General features: G+C 58.1%; 3 protein-coding genes across 9 annotated transcripts in view; 2 read left to right on the top strand and 1 right to left on the bottom strand.

Annotated features, from left to right (window-relative positions):
• MYBPC2 (myosin binding protein C2) overlaps positions 1-7,265 on the top strand; it is a 24,743-nt gene extending 17,478 nt beyond the window's left edge. For both annotated transcript variants that reach the window (XM_073796616.1, XM_033845528.2), the window contains exons 21-28: positions 1,048-1,215; positions 1,371-1,459; positions 1,560-1,755; positions 2,013-2,152; positions 3,381-3,540; positions 3,901-4,037; positions 5,586-5,772; positions 7,136-7,265. In XM_073796616.1, the coding sequence (XP_073652717.1) occupies positions 1,048-1,215; positions 1,371-1,459; positions 1,560-1,755; positions 2,013-2,152; positions 3,381-3,540; positions 3,901-4,037; positions 5,586-5,772; positions 7,136-7,146 (1,088 nt within the window). In that variant the 3' untranslated portion in view covers positions 7,147-7,265. The remainder of the gene's footprint in view (positions 1-1,047; positions 1,216-1,370; positions 1,460-1,559; positions 1,756-2,012; positions 2,153-3,380; positions 3,541-3,900; positions 4,038-5,585; positions 5,773-7,135) is intronic.
• GARIN5A (golgi associated RAB2 interactor 5A) lies at positions 7,217-12,921 on the bottom strand. 3 transcript variants are annotated; one of them, XM_073796673.1, is made up of 5 exons: positions 12,694-12,921; positions 12,400-12,557; positions 11,939-12,069; positions 8,489-8,753; positions 7,217-7,330 (listed from the first exon to the last, which is right to left on the bottom strand). In XM_073796673.1, the coding sequence occupies exons 1-4, from the start codon at positions 12,761-12,763 to the stop codon at positions 8,498-8,500; spliced, it is 615 nt and encodes a 204-aa protein (XP_073652774.1). In that variant the 5' UTR covers positions 12,764-12,921; the 3' UTR covers positions 7,217-7,330; positions 8,489-8,497. The 3 variants fall into 3 exon arrangements, with proteins under 3 accessions (XP_073652774.1, XP_073652775.1, XP_073652773.1); XM_073796674.1 differs by lacking the exon at positions 7,217-7,330 and adding an exon at positions 7,841-7,979 and having other exon boundaries at positions 12,400-12,518; XM_073796672.1 differs by lacking the exon at positions 7,217-7,330 and adding an exon at positions 7,841-7,979.
• A 160-nt stretch (positions 12,922-13,081) lies between these two features.
• On the top strand, positions 13,082-19,728 carry EMC10 (ER membrane protein complex subunit 10). Of its 4 annotated transcripts, none has more exons than XM_033845630.2 (7): positions 13,082-13,214; positions 14,462-14,534; positions 15,381-15,490; positions 16,389-16,493; positions 16,832-17,013; positions 17,175-17,268; positions 18,697-19,728. In XM_033845630.2, exons 1-7 carry the CDS (start codon positions 13,101-13,103, stop codon positions 18,901-18,903), a joined length of 885 nt encoding a protein of 294 aa, XP_033701521.1. In that variant the 5' UTR covers positions 13,082-13,100; the 3' UTR covers positions 18,904-19,728. The 4 variants fall into 4 exon arrangements, with proteins under 4 accessions (XP_033701521.1, XP_033701522.1, XP_033701523.1 ...); XM_033845631.2 differs by having other exon boundaries at positions 18,551-18,839; XM_033845632.2 differs by lacking the exon at positions 18,697-19,728 and adding an exon at positions 18,243-18,603.
• The last annotated feature ends 1,287 nt before the right edge of the window (positions 19,729-21,015 follow it).

Genomic DNA, 21,015 nt, shown 5'->3' on the forward strand with positions numbered 1-21,015 from the left:
GTTGCCCACCCAGTCATCCATCCAACCATCTCTCTATCCATCTGAAAATTTTTTGGATCATTTAACTATCCATCCATCCAGTAACATTGTTTTCATCCATGTATCTATCGCTTCACCACTATGTTTCTTCTCTCCCTCTCTTCTTTCCATCCATCCGTTTGCCTATATGACCATCCAACCGTCTAATTAGGCATTGTTTCTCCATCTGTCTGTCCATCCACCTATCCATATTTCCACATATCCCACTCTCAATCCTCCACGGAACAAACATGTATTGAGCACTGACTCCATGCCAGGCCCAGTGCCTCGGCTCTGGGGATATCTCCGACGTGGTCCTCTCACTGGGGAGACAGACAAGATCTCCGACATGGTCCTCTCACTGGGGAGACAGACAAGATCATTTTGACACTGTATCCCAGGCTTTAAGTCAGACAGTTGTGGGTTCCAATCCTGTCCCTTCACCTTGTAACTGTGTGACCTTGGGCAAACCTCTAAGCCTCAGTTTCCTCATCTAAAAATGGCAAAAGCAGTTTCCAGTGATGACAGGATTTGGGGATGCATGTAAATGATGGAAGGGTGGTCTCTGGTCAATTTCTTCCTTTTCTCTTCCCAGCACTCTTTACCCAGTTCCTACCCTTGCCCACCCCTCCCCAATCTGTCTTTCAGAACCTATTATACTTTTGTTAGAGTTCACCCTGTTGATTGTTGGTCTGACTCTCACTGGTTCACCAACCCGTGGCAATAAAACCAGGATGGAAAAGCACCCATTTGCAAGCAGGAAATCCGAGGAGCTGTCTGTAACTACCACCCCAACCCCTTACCCTCTCTGAGCCTCAGTTTCCTCATCTCTAAAATGGGGATAACAGAATGGAGGCAGGAGTTAATGCGCTACCATTAATTAGCTCCAACCTGGTCATAAGAGATGCTCAAGAAATGTCAGTTGCAGCTACTCACTGCGGTGGGGCCCTAGGCGCTGAAAGGACACAAACGGAGGGGCCCCTAGGAAGGTCTTGAAGGAAGATGCCCAGCCTCGCTCCTCTCTCCTAGCTGACGAGTGGATCCCTGCTAACACGGAACTGGTGGAGCGCTGTGGCTTCACTGTCAAGGACCTCCCCACGGGAGCCAGAATCACCTTCCGCGTCGTTGGGGTCAACATCGCGGGGCGCAGCCAGCCGGCCACCCTGGCCCAGCCGGTCACCATCCAGGAGATTGTGGGTGAGGACTCCTGACCCCCGACTCTGCTCTCCTAAAGACCAAGTCGGTGTCATCATTAGGGCCTCCCCCCACAACCTTATCGCCCCTGGTCTGTCTGTCCCTCCGTCGAGTCCCTCTGCCCGGCGCTGAGCCCCTCCCTGGGTTTGTGCCCTCAGAGCAACCCAAGATCCGGCTGCCCCGCCACCTCCGCCAGACTTACATCCGCAAAGTGGGGGAGCATATTAACCTCGTCATTCCCTTCCAGGTGCGTCGAGCTGGGGTCGGGGGTGGGGCAGGGGTGAGGGGTCAGCTTCTGCGGGTGAGACCCGGGCTAACCTCGCCGCCCTCCCCGCCTTCCCGCACAGGGAAAGCCGAGGCCGCAGGTGACGTGGACGAAGGGCGGGGCGCCCATAGACACCTCCCACGTGCTCGTGCACACCAGCGACTTAGACACAGTGTTCTTCGTGCGCGAGGCTGCCCGCTCAGACTCCGGGGAGTACGAGCTCAGCGTGCAGATAGAGAACATGAAGGACACGGCCACCATCCACATCCGGGTCGTGGGTGCGCGGCCCGCAGGCGGCGGCGATGAGGGGGGAGGGGAGGAGATGGGCGGGGATGAGGAGGACCCAGGACAGGGGAAAGTGGAGAGACTGGGACCGGGGAAGGTGTGAGGTGGCAGTGGGTCAGAAGGGGAGGAAATGGGAGTGGGAAAAAGCCTAAGAGAGATCAGAGGGTGTGGGGATGGACAGGGGAGAGGAGGTGAGGCACTGGACGTTTAGGGATGCTTGGAGTGACATAACACGCGCCCCATCTTCCAGAAAAGGCAGGGCCACCGGAGAACGTGATGGTGAAGGAGGTGTGGGGCACCAACGCGCTGGTGGAGTGGAAGCCCCCCAAGGATGATGGCAACAGTGAGATCACCGGGTATTTCGTCCAGAAGGCCGACAAGAAAACCATGGTGAGAGACTAGAGGGGCCCGGGGTGGAGTGGACTTGGGGGGAGAAAAGCTGGCCAGATTGTCAGAGCAGGTGTGTTGTTCCCATTTCCCAGCTGGGGAAACTGAGGCACCGGGAAATTTGGGAGAATGGGCCGGGACAGGGAGGAAAGCCTTTGGGCTGAGATTTGGTGCATAACAGATTTTCTTTTTCTTTTTTTTGGTGGTGCCGGGCGGCTTGAGGGATCCCATTTCCCCGACCAGGGATTGAACCCGGGCCCAGTAGTGAAAGCCTGGAATCCTAATCCCTAGGCCACCAAGGAACTCTTTAACAGGTTTTCTTTTTCTTTCTTTTGTATTGAGGTAAAATTCCTCTAGCCAGATTTAGCATTAACCGTTTTCAAGTGGCATTTCACACCTTCCCAATGTTGTGCAGCCACCCCGTCTATTTAGTTCCAAGACATTTTCATTACCTCCAAAGGAAACCCCTTGTCCGTGGAGCAGCCACTGCCCTTTCCCTCCCACCCAGTCCCTGGCAACCCCCCATCTGCTTCCTGTCCCCGTGGACCGGCCCCTCCTGGACATTTCTTATGGACACAGTCACACACTCTGTGGCCTTTTGTGTCTGGCTCGTTTCACTCAGCACCGCGTTTTCCAGGTTCACCCACATTGTAGCAGGTATCCGTGCAGCTGAGTCCTAGGCCTGGTTTTTGTTTGTTTGTTTTTTTGCGGTACGCGGGCCTCTCACTGTTGCGGCCTCTCCCGTTGCGGAGCACAGGCTCCGGACGCGCAGGCTCAGCGGCCGTGGCTCATGGGCCCAGCCGCTCTGCGGCACGTGGGATCTTCCCGGACCGGGGCACGAACCCGCATCCCCTGCATCGGCAGGCGGACTCTCAACCACTGCGCCACCAGGGAAGCCCCTAGGCCCTGTTTTTTTGTTTGATTTTTGTTTTTGGCTGTGCAGTGCGGCTTGCAGGATCTTAGTTCCCCTACCAGGGATTGAATCTGTGCCCCCTGCAGTGGAAGCGTGGGGTCCTAACCACTGGACCACCAGGGAATTCCCCTACCAGTCCCTGGTTTGAATGGACCATGTTTTGCTTGTCCATTCATCCACTGATGGGCACCTGGGTTGTTCCCACCTTCCGGCCATTGTGAACAGAGCTGCTGGGGAACGGTGGGTTTTATGAGCGAGGCGCCCGCTTGGGTCCGTGTCCCTGACTCTCCCGGCCCCTCCCCGTCCCCCATGCCGTAGGAGTGGTTCAACGTCTACGAACACAACCGGCAAACCTCCTGCACCGTATCAGACCTCATCATGGGCAACGAATACTATTTCCGAGTTTACAGCGAGAACATCTGTGGGCTCAGCGACTCGCCTGGCGTCTCCAAGAACACGGCCTGCATCCTCAAGACAGGTATGGCTACTGCCACCGTTCCGAGGGGGCCAGTCCCAGTTCCCCCTCTCTCTCTGTTTTTTTTTTTTTTTAATTGGAGTGTAGTTGATTTACAATGTTGTGTTAGTTTCAGGTGTACAGCTAAGTGATTCAGTTATACATATACATATATCCGTTCTTTTTCAGAGTCTTTTCCCATATAGGTTATTACAGAATAGTGAGTAGCGTCCCCTGTGCTCTACAGTAGGTCCTTGTTGGTTATCTATTTTCGATATAGTCTCCCTCCCTGCACTCAGAGTTGATGGCAGCTGGTGCTGGAGGAGAAGTGGTCCGGGGACAGTGAAGACCAGTCCCCTTACAGGTGTGTCACCCCTCCCCCAGGTGTCACCTTCAAACTGCCTGAGTACAAGGAGCATGACTTCCGAACGCCTCCCAAGTTCCTGACGCCTCTACCTGACCGGGTGGTCGTGGCTGGTTACGCTGCAGCTCTCAACTGCGCCGTCAGAGGCTACCCGAAGGTGCCGTGTGTGTGTGTGTGTGTGTGTGTGTGTGTGTGTGTGTGTGTGTGTGTGTGTGTGTGTGTGTGTGTGTGTGTGTGTGTGTACGCACGTAGTGTGTGTAATGTGTAACCCTGTAGGGAATTCATCATCGAGGTGAAGCCCCATTGCCTGCCCGCCACACGGGCGCTTCCTCCCTGAGTTCTCTCTCTGCTCGTGGGATTTGCTCACTTTTAACCCACTTGCTGTCTCTCTGCTCTAACCAGAGCCCAAGTCTCAGCTCACTACACTGACTTCCCTCAAAAACAGAAACCTTTGGGGCGGAGGGGGTCTAAACCTGCAGGGCTCCTTGGCGTCTTCCTGCCCTGTCTGGTTTCCAGACTACTGTCTGGGAATGTGGACACTTGCAACCTTGAACTCCAAGGACCCACCTAGACCAGCGGCTGGCAAACTACGGCCCTCGGGCCAAATCCGCCTGCCACCGGTTTCTCTAAGATATTTTTTTTTTGGCTGTGCCACGTGGCTTGTGGGATCTTAGTTCCCCGACCAGGGATTGAACCCGGGCCCTGGCAGTGAGAGCATGGAGTCCTAACCACTGGACCACCAGGGGATAAATAATTTTTAAAACGGTTTTTTCTTTTTCTGTTTTGTTATCTTGCTTTCACGTTAATGGTTTGTGTGTGGTTCATGACCCAGAGACCACAGAGCCCCAAAAGCCTAAAATATTGACTGCCTGGCCCTTTTGACACATTTTGCCAACTTTTAGCGTCAGCTGCTGTAGGCATCCCGTGGATTCTTTCCTTCACCTCCGCCATCACCGCTGTCTACTGCTTTATTCACTAACTCCATCCATTCATTCATTCTGCTCATTTCCCTACCAATCCATTCATTTATTCAGCTCATTCATTTGCTTCATTTATTTACATCATTCATTCATTCATTCAACACACGTTTTCAGAGGCTTTCTATGTGCCGGTGATTTGAACAAGGAGTTCCCGTATGTTGGGGGAGACCGCCATGCATCCGAAGTCACACAAATGACTATAAAATTATAAAGGGTGGCGAGTGTGCTAGGGAAATGCAGGCAGTTGTGAGAGTGTAAAGTGGGGCATTCCTGTTCCAGTCTAGGACCCGGGAAGTGACAGGGGAACTGAGACCTGAAAGATAGGCAGGCACTGGTTAGGTGAAAAGAGGAGGGGAGAGCAGTATTGGAAGAGGCAAGAGCCAGTGCCAAGGTCCTGAGGCGGGAGGCTGTCTGGTCTGTTTGAGGGACAGTGAGGCAGCCCGTGTGGGCGGAGCAGATGGAAGGAAGGGGTGGGAAGTGAGGGCAGAGGAGTAATGGGGCCAAATCATGCAGGGCCCTATGGGCCACCACAAGGGGTGGGCTCTTCCTCTTCCTGAAGAGGAGACTGAGGGTCAGAGAGGAGAAGTGACTCGTCCAAGGTCAGCCAGTCAAAATTAGGAGGTGGCACAGCCAGAAGGAGAACCCAAATCTGCCTCCCAAGGCCCACTTTGCTATCTCCCAGGGTACCCTCTGTCACATGGCTTCCTCTCCACTCTCCTCAACAGCCCAAGGTGGTCTGGATGAAGAACAAGATGGAAATCAGCGGAGATCCCAGGTTCCTGATGAACAACTACCTGGGGGTCTTGACGCTGAACATCCGCCGCCCGTCCTCCTTCGACTCGGGGACTTACTCGTGTCTGGCCGTCAATGAGCTGGGGGAGGCCCTGGCCGAGTGCAAGCTGGAAGTCCGAAGTGAGCGTGGGGTGGCCCCCAGCGCACCCCTGCCGACCCTCATCCACTCCCTTTACCAAGCTAACGGGAGGCCGGTGCTGAGCAGGGCTGAGACCAGAGCCTAGGCAGACCCGGGCCCCCTGGGAGTATGATTGGGAAGCCAATTCAGACCCCAGCAGGATGTTTCAGGGTGACACGTGGGGGAGGGAAGGCAGCACAGGGTATGGTAGGGGTGGGGGAGGGAGAGCGCCTGACCCGGCCTGGGCAGGAGTCTGAGGTTTTCCAAAGGAGCTGAGGGACAAATAAGAGGTGAATGAGGGCGAGAAGAACTTAGCAAATGATCGCTAAGGCTTCCAGTGTGCCTGGGGAGGTGTGTGGCACAGCACTGAAAGCAACATGGGTAGTGGCAGAGGACGGGGGGCTGTGGGAGCCCCGAAAAATGAGCCCCCTCCAAAGCCTGTCCCTGTCCCCCTCCTGTCCCCACCTCTCTGCCCCACAGCCCCAGCCTCATCTGTCCTCCTTCCTGAATCCTGCGCCAGCCTCCTCTCGGGCCTCAGGGCCTCCGGTCTCTCTCTCCGGTTCCACCTCCGGGCCCTAGAGGGTGCCTGGCTCATATCCACAGTTGACCTGCTCACAGGGCTCCCCAGCAGCCCCGGAACCCTTCATCCTGGGGTCATGGTCCTGCCTCTGCCACCCCCAGCCCCTCTCCAGCCTCAAGCGCCCCCATTTTCCAGCCACACTGAGCAGTTGGCGGTTGGACAAACTGGTTGTGCCTTCTCCTGCTCCTGGGGCTTTGCACGTGCTTTTCCCTCTACCCAGAATGCTCTTCCTTGCATCCTCCGCCTTGGGCTTCAGTCCAGCAAGCATCCACCAGCCGAGACTCGTGGGGAGGCCGCTAAGCAAGTCCCTCAGAGGCGACTGACGTTCATAGGGGCTTCCAGAGTCCCTCCCTGGCTCTGACGACAGCCCAGTAGACAGAAGGGGCTGCAGACCCTTAGCAAAGCGTCCAGAGGGATCACTCCAAGCACCTCCTGCCTGTCATTCCAAGGCGCTGATCTGCCAGGCCGACCTACTGATAATTCCTAGGGTTCTGCTGTCCCCCTTATCAACTGTTGAATCCGTTCAGAAATATCCCTACTTCAGGATTCCAGTGACGGCTGGTCTCCAGCAGCTGCTCTGTAATCAGAACGTCCCAGTTTGGGGTTCAAAACTACAGGAATCAGGGCTCTATGGAGTTGGGTTGACCAGGTGCCGAGCTAGGTGATGAAGGGAAAACCTGCTCCCCGTGCTGGTCAAGTGAATCCAGCGGGCACAGGCCCGGGGGCAGGGACGGGTGGTGGTGGGACAAGCATTTTTACCACCCTTTTCTGTTTTCCCCCCACAGTGCCGCAGTGAAGCGCTCTCTCCCACCTGCCAAGATAATTGGCTGCTGAGTCCCAACCCAGACCTCCCCCAACACGTTTCCCTTTCCCGAGTTATCAAAGAGAAGATCATAGTCTTGTCTTGGACTCCCATATGTCTGTCCTTCTTGAGTCTGTAGCTCCGCCTTCCTCCTCCTGTAGGGCTTAGTCACCTGGGGCTGGGCGATGGGGACAGCCAGGTTGGAATGGCAACCACGATGAGGCGGCCCTCATGAAACAGACCGCATTGAGGCCGCCATCTTGGAACAGCCACTTTAGCGAGGCTACCGCGTTGCCATGGCAACTACAAAATCACGGGGGGGGGGGCCTGACACCCTGTGGAGGCAGCCCTGTTAGCCGAGCTACTGGGAGTGGGGAGGAGGTGGGCTGGCTGCAGGGGCCAGATGCAGTGGGCAAAGAAGAACCAAAGGCCAGACTGGGGAGGGCTACTCTAGTGAGGTAGCCATGATGGAGTGGTGAGCGCTGGGCCTCAGTAGCGGCCCGAGGAGCCAGACACCATGACCAGAAGACCGCGCTGGGGCAGTCATACTGGAAGAGCTGTTTCTGCCATGTTGAACCGGTGACGATGGGGAAACTGCTCGTGACCGGGTTGTTGGTTCTTAAGTGGCCGATCCTTATTAACTTTAATAATTCATCTGTCCGGCCCCGAGGTAGGGTACACTTTGATCTCTGGTCTTTTAGTGACCTCAAAATAATGTTGGAGGAATCAGAGTCCCCAGAGTTCCGAGGTCTGTGGGTCCAGGCTGGCTTCCATGGCTTGAAGCTGGGTACAAGAGTCTGTCTCGGAGGCCCTGACTGCGGACGCACCTGCCATTTGGGGGTGGGTGAGTGGGCACTCTGTACTTCCTGGGAAGGCCTGGGGAGCAGGGTGTCTCGAGAGGAAGAGGCCCCATACGTTCCAGTGTCCCCACCTTCAAGGACTGGGGCATTTCCCCTCCCCAGGCCTTACACGGAACTGGCATCTTGTCTGGCTGACCCCACTCCTTCAGGGCCTGGGCACTCCCTCCCCAGGTCCCACCATGCTAGGTCAAGGGGAGCGAGGCTGGGGTGGGGGGATGCCCAGTTAGGAAACCATCACCACTTTTGCTGGTGCGCCAAGGTCCTGCAGACCTTGCCCTGCTTTTGAGAGCCTCCTGTCCTCTGGGTACAGATGCCACACACTGTCAGGACTTAGGAGTCTGGGCTCCTGGTCACCTCCACTCTCAGACACAGGCATCCAGGTCCCAGGCCCTCCTCCCTCAGACCCAGGAGTCCCGCCCCCAGCCCCGCCCATGCCCCTCTCCCCGCTCCTTGCAGCCCCGCCCTGCTCCGCTCACCTCGTCCGCTCACTTCCTCCTGCTCGGATCCTCGTCCTTGTCGTCCTCCAGCGCCGAGCACGCCTGCGTGAAGGGTACGGCTCCCTGGGCCGAATGGAAGCGCAGGCGGTAGAGCAGCCGCACCCATTGGCCGAACTTGCGGTCGCGGCTCTCCGGCGGGGCTCGCAACTGCAGGTAGAAGGCGCGGCCGGTGCGGAACTTGACCTTCAGTTGCCAGCGGCTTTCGTCGTGTACGAAGAGCTGGACGAACTGCAAGGGGAACAGCCTGGCGGGCGGAAGGGGCGGCCTCAGCGTCTTACCCTCCCCGGCTTCGCAGCGCCCACCCCAGCGCCCCTCTCCCTGCCCGGAAGGATCCTTTTCCACTTTCTCTGCCTCTTGCATTTTATCCATCCCCAATTTTCTTCCATACACAGAGCCCATCCGTGTCTCCCGCTGGTCCTCCCTCCTAAACGCGAAACTCAGATTGCTGCTTACTTGAAATTTCCATTTGTATGTTGGATCGACATCGGACACATAAAATGTCCAACAGCCAAATTCCTGATCTTCCGCCAACCCCAAAGCTGCACCTCTTCGTCTTCCCCATCTTAACATCCTCCCACTTGCTCAGTCAGAAACCGCGGGAGGCGACTTTTTCCCATTCTCAGCCAATCCTACCAAATCCTGATGGCTCCACCGTTAAACCGTAGTCACAGTTCGACGATTTCCAAGTCCCTCCACCAGCCGCCCCCGACCCCCGCCGTCCAGCCACCGTAATTTCCCGCCTTCACCCCAGTCTGTTCCCACGCGGCCGCCAGAGGGCGCCAATCAACACCCGCGTTAGCTCAAATCCTTCCCGGGGCTCAGAGTAAAAGCAGAGTCCTCGCCTAGACTACAAGGCCCTGCGGGATCTGCCCGCTTTGTTCCCTCTCTGCCCCCCCCACCCCCACGCACTCTCCTCGCTTACTCGGCTCCAGCCATACTGTTCTCACTGTCCCATAAACACGTGCTAGGCTTGGTCCTACCTCAGGACCTTTGCACAGGCCGTTCCCTCTGTCATCCTCCAGCCATCCCCATAGCTTGGCCCCTTCCTCTCTTAGAGAAGATCTGTTTACAACCTCCAGCCTATATAAAACTACATTCGCCCTTGCAGACCTCCCCATGCCCACCCCCATGCCCCATCTGTCTCCACAGACCTCACCCACTGGACAAATTGACATCTATTCTGTCTGCTTTCCTAGTAGAAAGTGAGCTTGAGGGCAGAGATTTTTGGTCCAATTTTGTTCAGTGCTGCTTCCGTAGTACCCAGAGCTGACCCATGGTCAGTGCTGAGTGAATGCTTGTGGAGTATCTGAATAAAGGAATTGCTCAGGCCCCCAGCCTGATTCAAGGTCCAACAAGGCAGGGGAGGAAACAATCCAGACAGGATGGGTAACTTGGCCCAGATCACACAGCAGGGACTTGAAGCCAAGTCTTACCTATGTTCTTAACAACACTGGGTAGCCACATACGACTCCCCTCAGGCCCTGCAAGACTACCTCTAGAAACTGGTCTTACAGACACCCTCGCAGCTGAGCACATGGATGTCCCCTGCCTGCCACACTGGTTGTCACCCCAAGGCACAGGGCACATCAGAGTCCCTCAGTAGGCAACTCGATCTATTAGTATGTTCCCCAAATGGAAGAATAACAGCTGACATTTCCAGAGTGCATACTCTGTGCCAGGTGCTGTTCCAAGAGATTTACAGACATTTACTTAGTTTATCCCCTGACAGCCCTGGAAGGTGGGCTCTCCTCTTATCCTCATGTGGCCGATGAGGAAACTGAGGCCCAGATGGGTAGGAAACTTGGCCAAAGACAGTGAAGAAGAGGTGAAGCCAGGATTTGAAACCAGGCCATCTGAAGGCAGCCATTCGTTGAAGGACATTCCCTATTACATCATCACAGCAAGAGGCTGGATGCAAGCTAGGTGTCCATGGGGACGGAGTTTGTTGAATTGTGTGTGTCCAAAAATGGATCTGTGTGCACTGGCACAGAATCACTAAGGGCTGGAAGCTGGTTAGAAGTGAGGGGCTGGGGGATGTGTTGAGGCTGAGTTGGCAGAGCAAGCTCAATGATTTTACTTCGATGGTATGTTTTCTCTGGGGCTCGGAGGGGAGAGTGCTGAAGGAGATGATGAGGGTCAAAACCCCCCTCTCAGAACCATCCTTAGCATCCTTTCAACTGCAGGTTGTGACTCATATGGTGGGATACAATTAGCACTGAAAAGAAAAGGAAGATGGTAGAGAATGTCCCAGTACAAGGTTCTGGCATCAGAATACTGCTTTGTGAAATGTTTTAAACTTATTCGGGGGGGATAAATAAAGGCTGTAAGTGGCATCAAGTTTGTTCAGGTCAGAAGCAGATTCTACCACCAAATGAGTTACATCCAAAATTGCAGACAGGGGCTTCCCTGGTGGCGCAGTGGTTGAGTCTGCCTGCCGATGCAGGGGACACGGGTTCGTGCCCTGGTCCGGGAAGATCCCACATGCCGCGGAGCGGCTGGGTCCATGAGCCATGGCCGCTGAGCCTGCGCGTCCGGAGCCTGTGCTCCGCAATGGGAGAGGCCACCACAGTGAGAGGCCCGCATACCGCAAAACAAAACAAAACAAAATTGCAGACAAAGGATTGTGTGCATGCGTGTGTGTGTGTGTGTGTGTGTGTGTGTGTGACAATGTGACTCCATCCTTCCTTCCTTCCTTCCCGCCCTTCCCCCGTCCCCCTTTCTTTCATTATCTGTGAGATGTAGCCAAAAAGTGAAAGCCACCAGCAGAATGTTTCTGGAAATATACTCTATGCCTGTAAATGTCTTGGTATTTGCAGCTGGAGTTGGAGACAGGAGCCTAGGATGGAAGAAAGGTGTATTTTGTGCTATGTGTGTTTTGTACCTTGGAGTGTATTTGCATTACTTTTTCAATCAAAAAAACAAAGACCTGAAGGGGCAGTGTGGAGTGTGGCCCAGGAGCTCCAGAATCATGAGGTCAGCAATCCTGAGGAGCCCAAGGTTCTGATCCCAGGCCACCCCTGACCCACTGTGGGACCCTGGGCAAGTGGCTCCCCTCTCTGGGCCTCAGTTTTTCTTATGGATGGGCCTAAGGGGCCCCACCATATGACAGTAGGAGGTCAGAGAAGAGATGATGTGCATGGTCAAGGGGACGCCTGGCATGCAGTAAGTCCTGCATAAATGGTCATTCTCCTGATTCCTGCCAGGGTGTAGCTGAAGACAGTCCCCCTCATGTCTATCTATCCCTGATTCCTGGCTCCTGTGGATGGCCCTGTCCTTGTTCTCCTGGGTGGACAGTAGCCCAGAGAAGGCTAGCAGCCATCCATGGCTCCTGGCCTTGGAGGTCGTGTGGGTGAAAGGAGGTGCTGCAGGGGGCCTAGGATGCCCAGAGCTGGGGAGAAAGGAGGTCTAGGCTGGGGTGGGGGCAGTCACCCGAAGAGCTGCAGACGTCCGTTCTCCTTGGCAGGGCCCGCCAGAAGCAACAGGTCTGGGAGTTCCAGGGCTGGACTGGAGGCTGCCACCCCCATGGTGACCTTGTTGGCAACTTCTCCTAACCGGGTCACCTGGGGCCGGGGGGTCAGAGGTTAGAAGCCAGATAGATGGGGGGTGGGATTGGGGAGGGATCAGGAATTTTGGTAGGGTTAAGGGTCAGGAACCAAGTAAGTTAACCACCAAGATGGGGATCAGAGATCCTGGGGTCAAAAGTCAAGAGTCATATGGGTATGAAGTCAGGGAAAATGGACCGAGGGAATCAAAGGCCAGGGTTCATAGGGAAGCAGGAATTTCAGGAGGTGGGCATTAGGGGGAGTGATCAGAAATAGGGCGAACAGAGGTTCCCCAAGTCAGGAGGCCGGGGCTCAGGCCTGGGCTCGGAGGGCCCCGGGGCTCCACACCTGCACGAAGTTGCTCTCAAAGATGGGTAAATCCCGCAGCTGGTCGAACTCGCCGCTCAGGAGATGGCGTTGGAGCCGTCCCGGCCGGTGCGTGGGACAGGCTGGATCCAGGGGGCGTTCTACATGCGCGGCAAAGTTCGCAGGTCTGTTCCAGGAGGCTGGGCCAAGGTCCCCAGGTCAGCCCCGCGCTGAGGGTAGAGGGTTCCCGGCTACCGGTCTCCGTATCGCAGGCTCCATCCCTCACCTGGTTCCCTCACCTGGTCCAACCCCTCCAGGCCCGGCTCCGCCTCTCACCTGCCATCCCACCTGGTCCCGCCTCACCTGCTCCACTAGGGGCCGGCTTAGGCTCGTGCCACCGTTTCATCGCAACGCCCCGCCCCTTGGGGGGAGCGGAGGGAGGCGCCCACGGAGAAAACGGGAGGGCGGGGCCCCGGGCTCTGTGACGTCACAACGCGACGGACCGGGTGTGCGTCACGGAGGAGACGTCCGCGATTGTGGCGTCATCCAAGGGGCGGTGCCCGGAGACCCGGATGGAGCGGCGCCCGCCCCGTGACGTCAGGCGCCGGTAGCGGGAGGGCGCTAGTGCGCAGACGCAAAGAGCCGGCGCAGGCGCACGGGCGACGGGATGCGGGCCGTTCCTCCCGGCGTGCTCCGCGGCGCCCGGCTCACTCCAGCCCCTTGGCTGGTGGGACGGGTCCGAAATGGCCGCGCCCGGCGCTGGGACGACTCGGCTGCTCCTGCTCTTGCTGATGGCGGCAGCAGCCCCCAGCCGGGCGCGGGGTAGTGGTTGCCGGTCCGGGGCCGCTGTGCGGGGGGTGAGTGCTTATTCGCTGTGCACATAGGGCGGGGTTGACGGAAATCGTGGGTCTTGGGCCTTTAGGTCGGTTAAGGTGGGAACGAAGTTGCGCAGGACCGAGAGGGAAGACGAGGTAAAAGAACCGGGGAAAGCGAGGCTGCAGTTCTGCGCATTCATGAGGCCGCACAACTGGGAGAAAGCGAGAGGATAGTTAGGAAGGCTTTAGCTCGTGAATATGCATAAGGGGGCGGGGCTCCTTATGGGATTTTGCCATCCCCTTTCTGGGCCTTAGCTAATCCCATTTTGGTTTTGTATTTTTTGCGGTACGCGGGCCTCTCACCGTTGTGGCCTCTCCCGCTGCGGAGCACAGGCTCCGGACGCGCAGGCCCAGCGGCGTGGCTCACGGGCCCAGCCGCTCCGCGGCATGTGGGATCCTCCCGGACCGGGGCACGAACCCGTGTCTCCTGCAGCGGCAGGCGGACTCTCAACCACTGCGCCACCAGGGAAGCCCCCTAATCCCATTTTGGGATGGGACTTTGGCACCTGGGCGTTGGGTGCGGTGAAAACGAGGCTGCACCGAAAGAGAAGGTTGGGGCAAGAACTTCCTTAACATTCGGACGCTAGGGATCCTCAGTCATGAATATGTTTGAGGAGGTGTGGCCCGGGTGGAATCTTGGCAAATCAGACGTCGGGGTGGCTAAAATTAAAGAGGCGGGGGGGGGCTCTCGGAGGAGTTCCGCCTCCCGAATATGCATGAGAGGGCGGGATCTTGAGCTCGCGGATTAAAATCTGGACCGAGGTAGCGCAGGCTTGAGGACGTAGAGAGTCAGGAGAGATGTGGAGAGTTGGAGAAAAGGAAGGCATGGAATCTTGAATGTGCTTGAGAGGGGTGGAACTCGGGCGGCATCGTGGCTATTGGGGCTGTGAAGGTGAAAACGAGGTCACGTGGATATTAGCTTGGGAAGGATGCCTTTTAACTCATGAATAGTTATGATGCTAGGTGTGAAAGTGACCTGGAGATAGTTGCCTTGGAAACGAGGTTCCGCTATTTTGCAGGCTCTGGTTGTCTCTGGCCCGTCCAGATCATGAATTTTCATGAAATGGGCGGTTCCCGGTGGAATAGTGGGCAAGCGTCAGTGTTTGGATGTGGGTATGGAAATAAGGCTCCTGCCGCAGCCTGCGGGTCTGTCTGTCCTGGGGTCCGTGGGTCCTGCCGGACTGAGGGCTCTGATGGTCCTTACCTGGGGCCCTCTCTATCACCTGCAGGCGGGGGCGGAAAGTCGAGAGGGTGAGGGCTGCGGCGCCGTGGGGCTGCTGCTGGAGCACTCATTTGAGATCGGTGAGTCCAGCAACGTCCTGACCCGGACACTTACCCAGTGCCCTGTGTCAGGAACTCGGGTGCCACTCAGCGTGAGATACGCCATCCATTCACTTACAGCTTTGTACTTGGGAGTGTGTTTGCATTACACTGGGGAGGTGGGGGCGGCGGCGAACAGAAGCTCTGTCTTTGAAGACTCCCATACCTGTAAGACAAATGCCAGTTTCAGAAAGGTCGGTGTGGCAGTAATAACCTCAGAGCCGACTTTGACCAATTGCCCCATGCCCTTCCCTAGTGGTTAGATGTATTAACTCAAACATCTATATTAACTCAGACATCCTCAGAATAGTCACCCAAAATAGGTGTTAGGGATAACCCCATTTTCCAGAAGAGGAAACTGAGGCTCGGAGGGATACCAGACAAGGTCCTTTTACAAGTGAATGGTAGAGGTGGGACCTTCTCTAAAGCCAAGCTTAAACTGCCACATTTCAGGCATCCAGACTCCCAGAGCATAGATGTCAGTGGGGCCCAGGGGCTCATAACCCAGTCTGAGGCCCCAAGCTCTGGGGGCACCTGTTTTAAACACTGAAGCTCGGACCCTCTGCAGACCTCCCCAGTCAGACCCTGGCATCTGCCCAAGAAAGCCCGGTGGTTGGGAGCTCCCGAGCTCTGCAGCCCCTGTATTCCATAGCTGGGGAAACTGAGGCCCACTTAAGTCACGTGAGCGACTCTGGGTCACCTGGCAAGGCAGAGGCAGGGCTTCAGAGACACGTGGGGCTGTCCCCAGTCTTTAGGTGGGAAAATGGGGGCTCGGGATGGGGAAGCAACCTGGTGGCTGCGAGGGTTGACGTCCAGGCTCCCGCACAGATGATAGTGCCCACTTCCGGAAGCGGGGCTCGCTGCTCTGGAGCCAGCAAGATGGCACCTTGTCGTTGTCGCAGCGGCAGCTCAGTGAGGAGGAGCGGGGCCAGCTCCGGGTGAGGACGGGACCCCCCGCTTTGCTGGGGCTGGGGGCACGTGCCTCAGAGCACAACACGCGTACTTCGGGGCCTCTGCCTGAGCTGTTTCCTCTGCGCAGCACCCTCTCTTCCCCACGGTTTTCGTACAGTCAGCTCCTCTCGCTCTGCTAGATTTAGCCAAGGTGCTTCACACTTAGTGCAAGATTTGCTTGTGAGGAGAAAGGGATTCCCACGGCAGCATGGTTAAGCAGGAGAACGTTACCTCTCCTGTGGCCCTGCTTTGTGGCCTCCTCCAGGTCCGCCTGGGTCCTCCCTAGGGAGGTGTGGGGCTGGCGGGGGCGGCGGGGAGGTTCCAGGCAGCAAGGTAGAGGAGGGGAAGAAGGAGGGCCAGAGGGAACAGCCGGCTTTGGGGGAAAGCTCGAGAAAGCTGCCACAATCCACTTCCACTCCGTCCCTTTGACCAGTTGGAGCTGCAAGGGAAGCTGGGGACGCAGGCTTTATTCTGGGCGGCTGCGGGCCCATGGGTGCCAGCGCTGTGGGAGAGATCAGGCTGAGGCCCGCCCGGCCAGCCTTCCTGCGTGGTGCCCACGTGATTCCTGTCACAGCCGCCCACAGTGAGAACCAGCCGCTCATATAACCGGGGAGGTCGGGTGTGGGGCTGGACCCAGACCTGCGGGAAGTGTCCTCGGGACTTACTCTGTCGCTGGGCTGGCCTCTGCTCTCCTCGTGGTGGTCTCCCCCCGGGTGGGGCACCCAGTGGGAGGAGTCTTGGGCTTGGCCGGGCCAGGGAGTGGGGAATGCTGGCTGGGCGAGACTGGGGAAGGGCCTTCCTGGTTGTGGGCCCAGTGGGTGTCCAGACCGGGTGGGGGCTGGGCACTGTCCCTCTCACTGCCACCCTCCCCTCTCTGCCCTGCAGGATGTGGCAGCGCTGAATGGCCTGTACCGTGTCCGGATTCCACGGCGGCCTGGGGCCCCTGACGGCCCAGAAGCCGGTGGCTACGTCTCCTCCTTTGTCCCCGCGGTGAGTCGGTGATGAGGTCAGCCTCCATCCTTGCTTTTCCCGCCCGCTCTAGCCTGGGTTCTACCCTTTGGCCTCCACTGTTCGCGCTCCAGCATTTAAGGACCTCGCCTTGCTCTCAAGGGTCTCCCGGGCTGGAGGGGGACAATCCAGTTGGTGGGCCCTGGGGAGGCCGTTGCTTCTGCTGGAGGTTGGCAGGGGGCCATGGAGGGCTTTGAAAGCTGCTTCGGGGGCCCTGTGGGGTGGGGAAGGAGGCTTGGGGGGGTGGCTGGTGTCAGCGAGGCCTGGGCAGCAGCCCCTGCTGGCCTCCCTCCTCTCACCCCCCTCCGCTCCTCCCCCAGTGCTCCCTGGTAGAGTCGCACCTCTCGGACCAGCTGACCCTGCACGTGGACGTGGCTGGCAACGTGGTGGGGGTGTCGGTGGTGACATACCCTGGGGGCTGCCGGGGCCACGAAGTGGAGGACGTGGACCTGGAGCTGTTCAACACCTCAGTGCAGCTGCAGCCGCCGGTCCCGGCGCCAGGGTGAGTACGGGTGCGGGGCGGTGGGCAGAGCCAGCCCTGTCCCCGCTGGCCCGGCCTTCCGCTGCCTCTCACTCCGGCCCTGCCCCTCCCCCCACCCTTCCAGGGTGCCGCGGGGTCTCCCGGCCCCTCATCCCCTCTCCCCCTTCTACCCCCACCCACAGGCCCGAGACAGCAGCCTTCATCGAGCGCTTGGAGATGGAGCAGGCCCAGAAGGCCAAGAACCCCCAGGAGCAGAAGTCCTTTTTCGCGAAATATGTGAGTGGGGTTCTGCCCGCCCCCGGCCCCTTCCCCAGCGGCTCCCCGCTCCCATCCTGAGCCCCCCTGCCCTGCTCCCCTCGCCCACGGCCCTCCGCTGGGCCTCCAGTGTGGAGGGCCTGCTTGGCTTCTCCGGCATGTCTATGCGCGTCCTCCTGGCCCCTGGCTTGAGCCGAGGACTGGAGCCCCGCACCCTGGCCTGCCGGCGTCGGCTTGTGGCGGTGCTCACGGGGCATCCGGTCTCAGCAAGTGGCCGGCCCGGAGCTGGGCAGTGAGGGGGACTGGGGACAGCCCCTCGGGTGCTGCGCTGGAGCACAAAAAGCACAGGCAGGGTCAGGCTTGCCTGTTGGGAGGGAGCGCACTGAGGAGGGCGTGGTCAAGGGAGGGGCGGGGTCCGACCTTGGAGGAGGCTGGGACCAAGGTCTGGGGGAGAGGATGAGGCCTGAACCAGGCTGTGAGGCTGGGGTGTGGGGGGCACATGGCAGAGACCTCGAAGGAACAGGGAGGTTTGGAAAGGAGGGAGCGGGTGGGCTCCGCCAGCCAGGCCTGGCGGGTGGGTAGGTGGAGGGGCTGTGCCGGGAGGTGCCCGGGAGGCTGGGAGCTGGCAGCTGAGGGTGAGCCTGTGCTGCTAGAGCAGCTCTTGAGGCCCAGGGCCCCGGGCGCTGGGGGCGCTGGGGCTGGAGGAGGTGGTCCCACCCCAGGCAAGGGCAGGGGACAGTGGAAGCCAGCGTGGCTGGGCCCTCGGGGCCTCGGGTGGGAGGATGCCGAGCCTGACTGCGCTGAGCGCCGTGTCCGTGGGGCCTTGGTTAGTGTGCCGGGAGCTCCTGATGTCAGGAGAGCCTAACTGCCGAGCTGCGGGGAAACTGAGGCCCAGAGAGGCCGAGAGCTCGCCCACCCCTGGCTCTGCCCTCCCTGATGGCCGTGGGACGCCACAGCCGCCACTGGCCCTGACCTGCGCCCCCCTCCCTCCTCAGTGGCACCTCATCCTGGGGGGGGCCGTGTTGCTCACAGCCGTGCGTCCTGCTGCCCCCGGGCTTGCACCGCCACCGCACGAGGCCTGAGTGAGGACCGAGCCCCCTCCCGCCTCCCCCGTCCCTGCACCCCGCCAGCCCTTCCCCAACCCGTAGTGGAGTAGGGGACCTGGGCCCCCTTCCCTCACTGCCTCCCCTCACGCTGGCCCCCGCCTTCCCCACCCTGGGCCGGACACTGCTTATTCTCTCTTCTCTTCTCTCTGTCTCCCTGTTTGTCCGTCTGTCCTTCTGACATCCTGTCTGGCTCACAGTGGATGTACATCATTCCCGTGGTCCTGTTCCTCATGATGTCGGGAGCACCGGACGCCGGGGGCCAGGGCGGGGGCGGCGGCGGCGGCGGAGGCGGTGGCCGGTGAGGGGCCCAGGGTCCGTGAGTGCCCCGTCCTCTTTCCCTCAGCGGACGCCCTTCCTGCCCAGCGTGCTCGTGTCCTTGGTCATCACAGGAAGGATTTGCCGGCCCCTCCTGTCTCCCCGTCGCATGAGGGTAGGAGAGCGCCTCCTCCCCAGGAGTCCCTTCCCTCTGGGCCTTGGCGTCACTGGTGGCGGAAGGGCGGCGGGTTCTGGGTCCTGCTGCACCCTGCCCTCCCCTGTGGCCCCGCTGTAGCCCCAGAGGCTTCCCTTTGCCACAGGATAGAGCCCAAGCTCCTGGTCCAGCTCTGACCTCACTTCTGGTTCCCCCCACCCCACCCCCTGAGGCCTGCAGTTTGGGAACATGCCTAGTTCTCTCCAGCCGCTGTGCCTTTGTCGTGGTCTTCTCGCCCTGCCTGGCCAGGTTAGATGATACCCCTAACTTGTCTGACACTGGATTGGGACACCAGCCTCCTGTCTGTCTGCCCTTGAGGGCACCCTGGGGCTCCTCGCAGCCCAGAGCTGGCACAGAACAGGGGTGGGCTGGCCACGGGTGCCCCCTTTTCCATCCCTCCGTGCAGCCCTGTCCCCTGTTTTGGCCTATATCTGCCCACGGCTGTTAGTGGGAGTTGAGAGTTCCTGCCATCAGGATGCCAGGCCCTCCATAGGCTTCTGGGCTTGAAGAAGTGATGTTGAAAGTCAAAACAAACATTTAGTGGAGTCAGGGGCCAGGTGATGTAAGTAGAATCCCTTTCCTGGCCTGGGTATCTTCCCTGGGACTTTGCTGGGTCCTTGCTATCTATCTCCCCTTCTGCTTTTGTCTGTTTAAAAACATTGACAAGGCAACATATTGAAATAGGTAAACATTTTGGAAAGTTACAACTTGCAGCAACCCAGTGCAACTGTTGACTTGGCTAAGAGGCGGTCAGGATGTACCGGCACTGCTGAATTCCCCTGGTCACTGTGTGTGCTCTTCAGAAACACCAAAAAATGGCCGCCGTTGTCATGGTAACAGCTGCGTCAGGCTCCACGGTGTCTGTATAGCAGTTTATTAAACTGTCCCCCAGACATTCAACGTTCAGCTTGCCTCCTGCTTTATGTGGTTATAAATAGCGCGACATCGCGGCTCTGTCGCTGATCTGCCTGTGATGTGACTTTGAATGACTTCGCGCAGACTCGTGACTCGAAGTAGAATACCAAGGCAGATTAGAGACGTTTTGTGAACAGGGGAGACAGCCGAGGAAGGTGCGCAGTGGAGCCTTGTCTCCGTGGTCACTTGATCATTTTAGTCCATTTGTTTTCCCTCCCGGAGTGTCTGTGCGGACACCAACAAACAGGAACGTGTGCTCTTTCCCCCTCCTCGCAGCAAAGGTACCATGTTCGAGGTTGTACACTGTCCCGTGCTTGCCACTTGCCTCGTGCGCTGTATCTTCTGCAGTTCTTTCCTTGCCCAGAGAGTGGCCTCGTCCTTCGTGTGCCGCCAGAAAGGGGCGTTACGCTCATTCACCCCGCTCTCCTCCAACTGACTTTCTCACGAAATGCACACGTGACCTAAGTGCACACGTGCCCGTGGAGCGTGGCAGCACTATTGGGATTTTCTGAGAACTCTTCTTGTCCTGTGCTCCATGGCAGCATTTGTGTTTTTGAATTCCTCTTGTGATTCATCTGATACTGCTGAGACCTCCGTGTGCCACCTCCGTCCTCTGATGCTCCTGGACCCTGATCCTGCTGCGCCTCTTCCCTGCAGCCCCGTGGGAGCTCAGAGCCCACCCCCTGGGGGGCCAGCCACGCCCCTCTGCACAGTGACAAGTGGCCTGAGAGCCCCAAAGCCTCCCGCTGACTCACATTGCCTTGGTATTTTTTTAAATTAATTTATTTTATTTATCTTATTTTTATTTTTGGCTGCATTGGGTCTTTGTTGCCATGCGCAGGCTTTCTCTAGTTGCGGCGAGCGGGGGCTCCTGTTCATTGCGGTGCGCGGGCTTCTCATTGTGGTGGCCTCCCTTGTTGCAGAGCATGGGCTCTAGGTGTGCGGGCTTCAGTAGTTGTGGCACACGGGCTCAGTAGTTGTGGCTCGCAGGCTCTAGATCGCAGGCTCAGTAGTTGTGGTGCACGGGCTTAGTTGCTCCGCGGCATGTGGGATCTTCCCGGACCAGGGCTTGAACCCGTGTCCCCTGCATTGGCAGGCGGATTCTTAACCACTGCACCACCAGGGAAGCCCCCATTTTGTTATTTTTTAGTGGCTCGAGGTTTGAGGTCTTTGTCAATCTGATTACATTATTTTTATTTATTTATTTATTTATTTGGCCGTGCCGGGTCTTAGTTGCACATGTGGGATGCGTAGTTGTGGCGTTCGAGCTCTTAGTTG

The sequence above is a fragment of the Tursiops truncatus genome, chromosome 19 (genome assembly GCF_011762595.2).
Source record: "Tursiops truncatus isolate mTurTru1 chromosome 19, mTurTru1.mat.Y, whole genome shotgun sequence".
Taxonomy (NCBI): domain Eukaryota; kingdom Metazoa; phylum Chordata; class Mammalia; order Artiodactyla; family Delphinidae; genus Tursiops; species Tursiops truncatus.

Excerpts from the sequence above, each read along its gene's own strand:
- GARIN5A (XM_073796673.1), bottom strand. The coding sequence starts at position 12,763 with ATGAAACGGTGGCACGAGCCTAAGCCGGCCCCTAGTGGAGCAGGTGAG. Across the intron at positions 12,070-12,399 it reads TTGAGAGCAACTTCGTGCAG|GTGACCCGGTTAGGAGAAGT; the intron begins GTGTGGAGCCCC and ends CCCCGGCCCCAG. Across the intron at positions 8,754-11,938 it reads GGACGTCTGCAGCTCTTCGG|GCTGTTCCCCTTGCAGTTCG; the intron begins GTGACTGCCCCC and ends TCCGCCCGCCAG.
- EMC10 (XM_033845630.2), top strand. The coding sequence starts at position 13,101 with ATGGCCGCGCCCGGCGCTGGGACGACTCGGCTGCTCCTGCTCTTGCTG. Across the intron at positions 14,535-15,380 it reads GGAGCACTCATTTGAGATCG|ATGATAGTGCCCACTTCCGG; the intron begins GTGAGTCCAGCA and ends GCTCCCGCACAG. Across the intron at positions 17,269-18,696 it reads AGTCCTTTTTCGCGAAATAT|CGGACGCCCTTCCTGCCCAG; the intron begins GTGAGTGGGGTT and ends TCTTTCCCTCAG.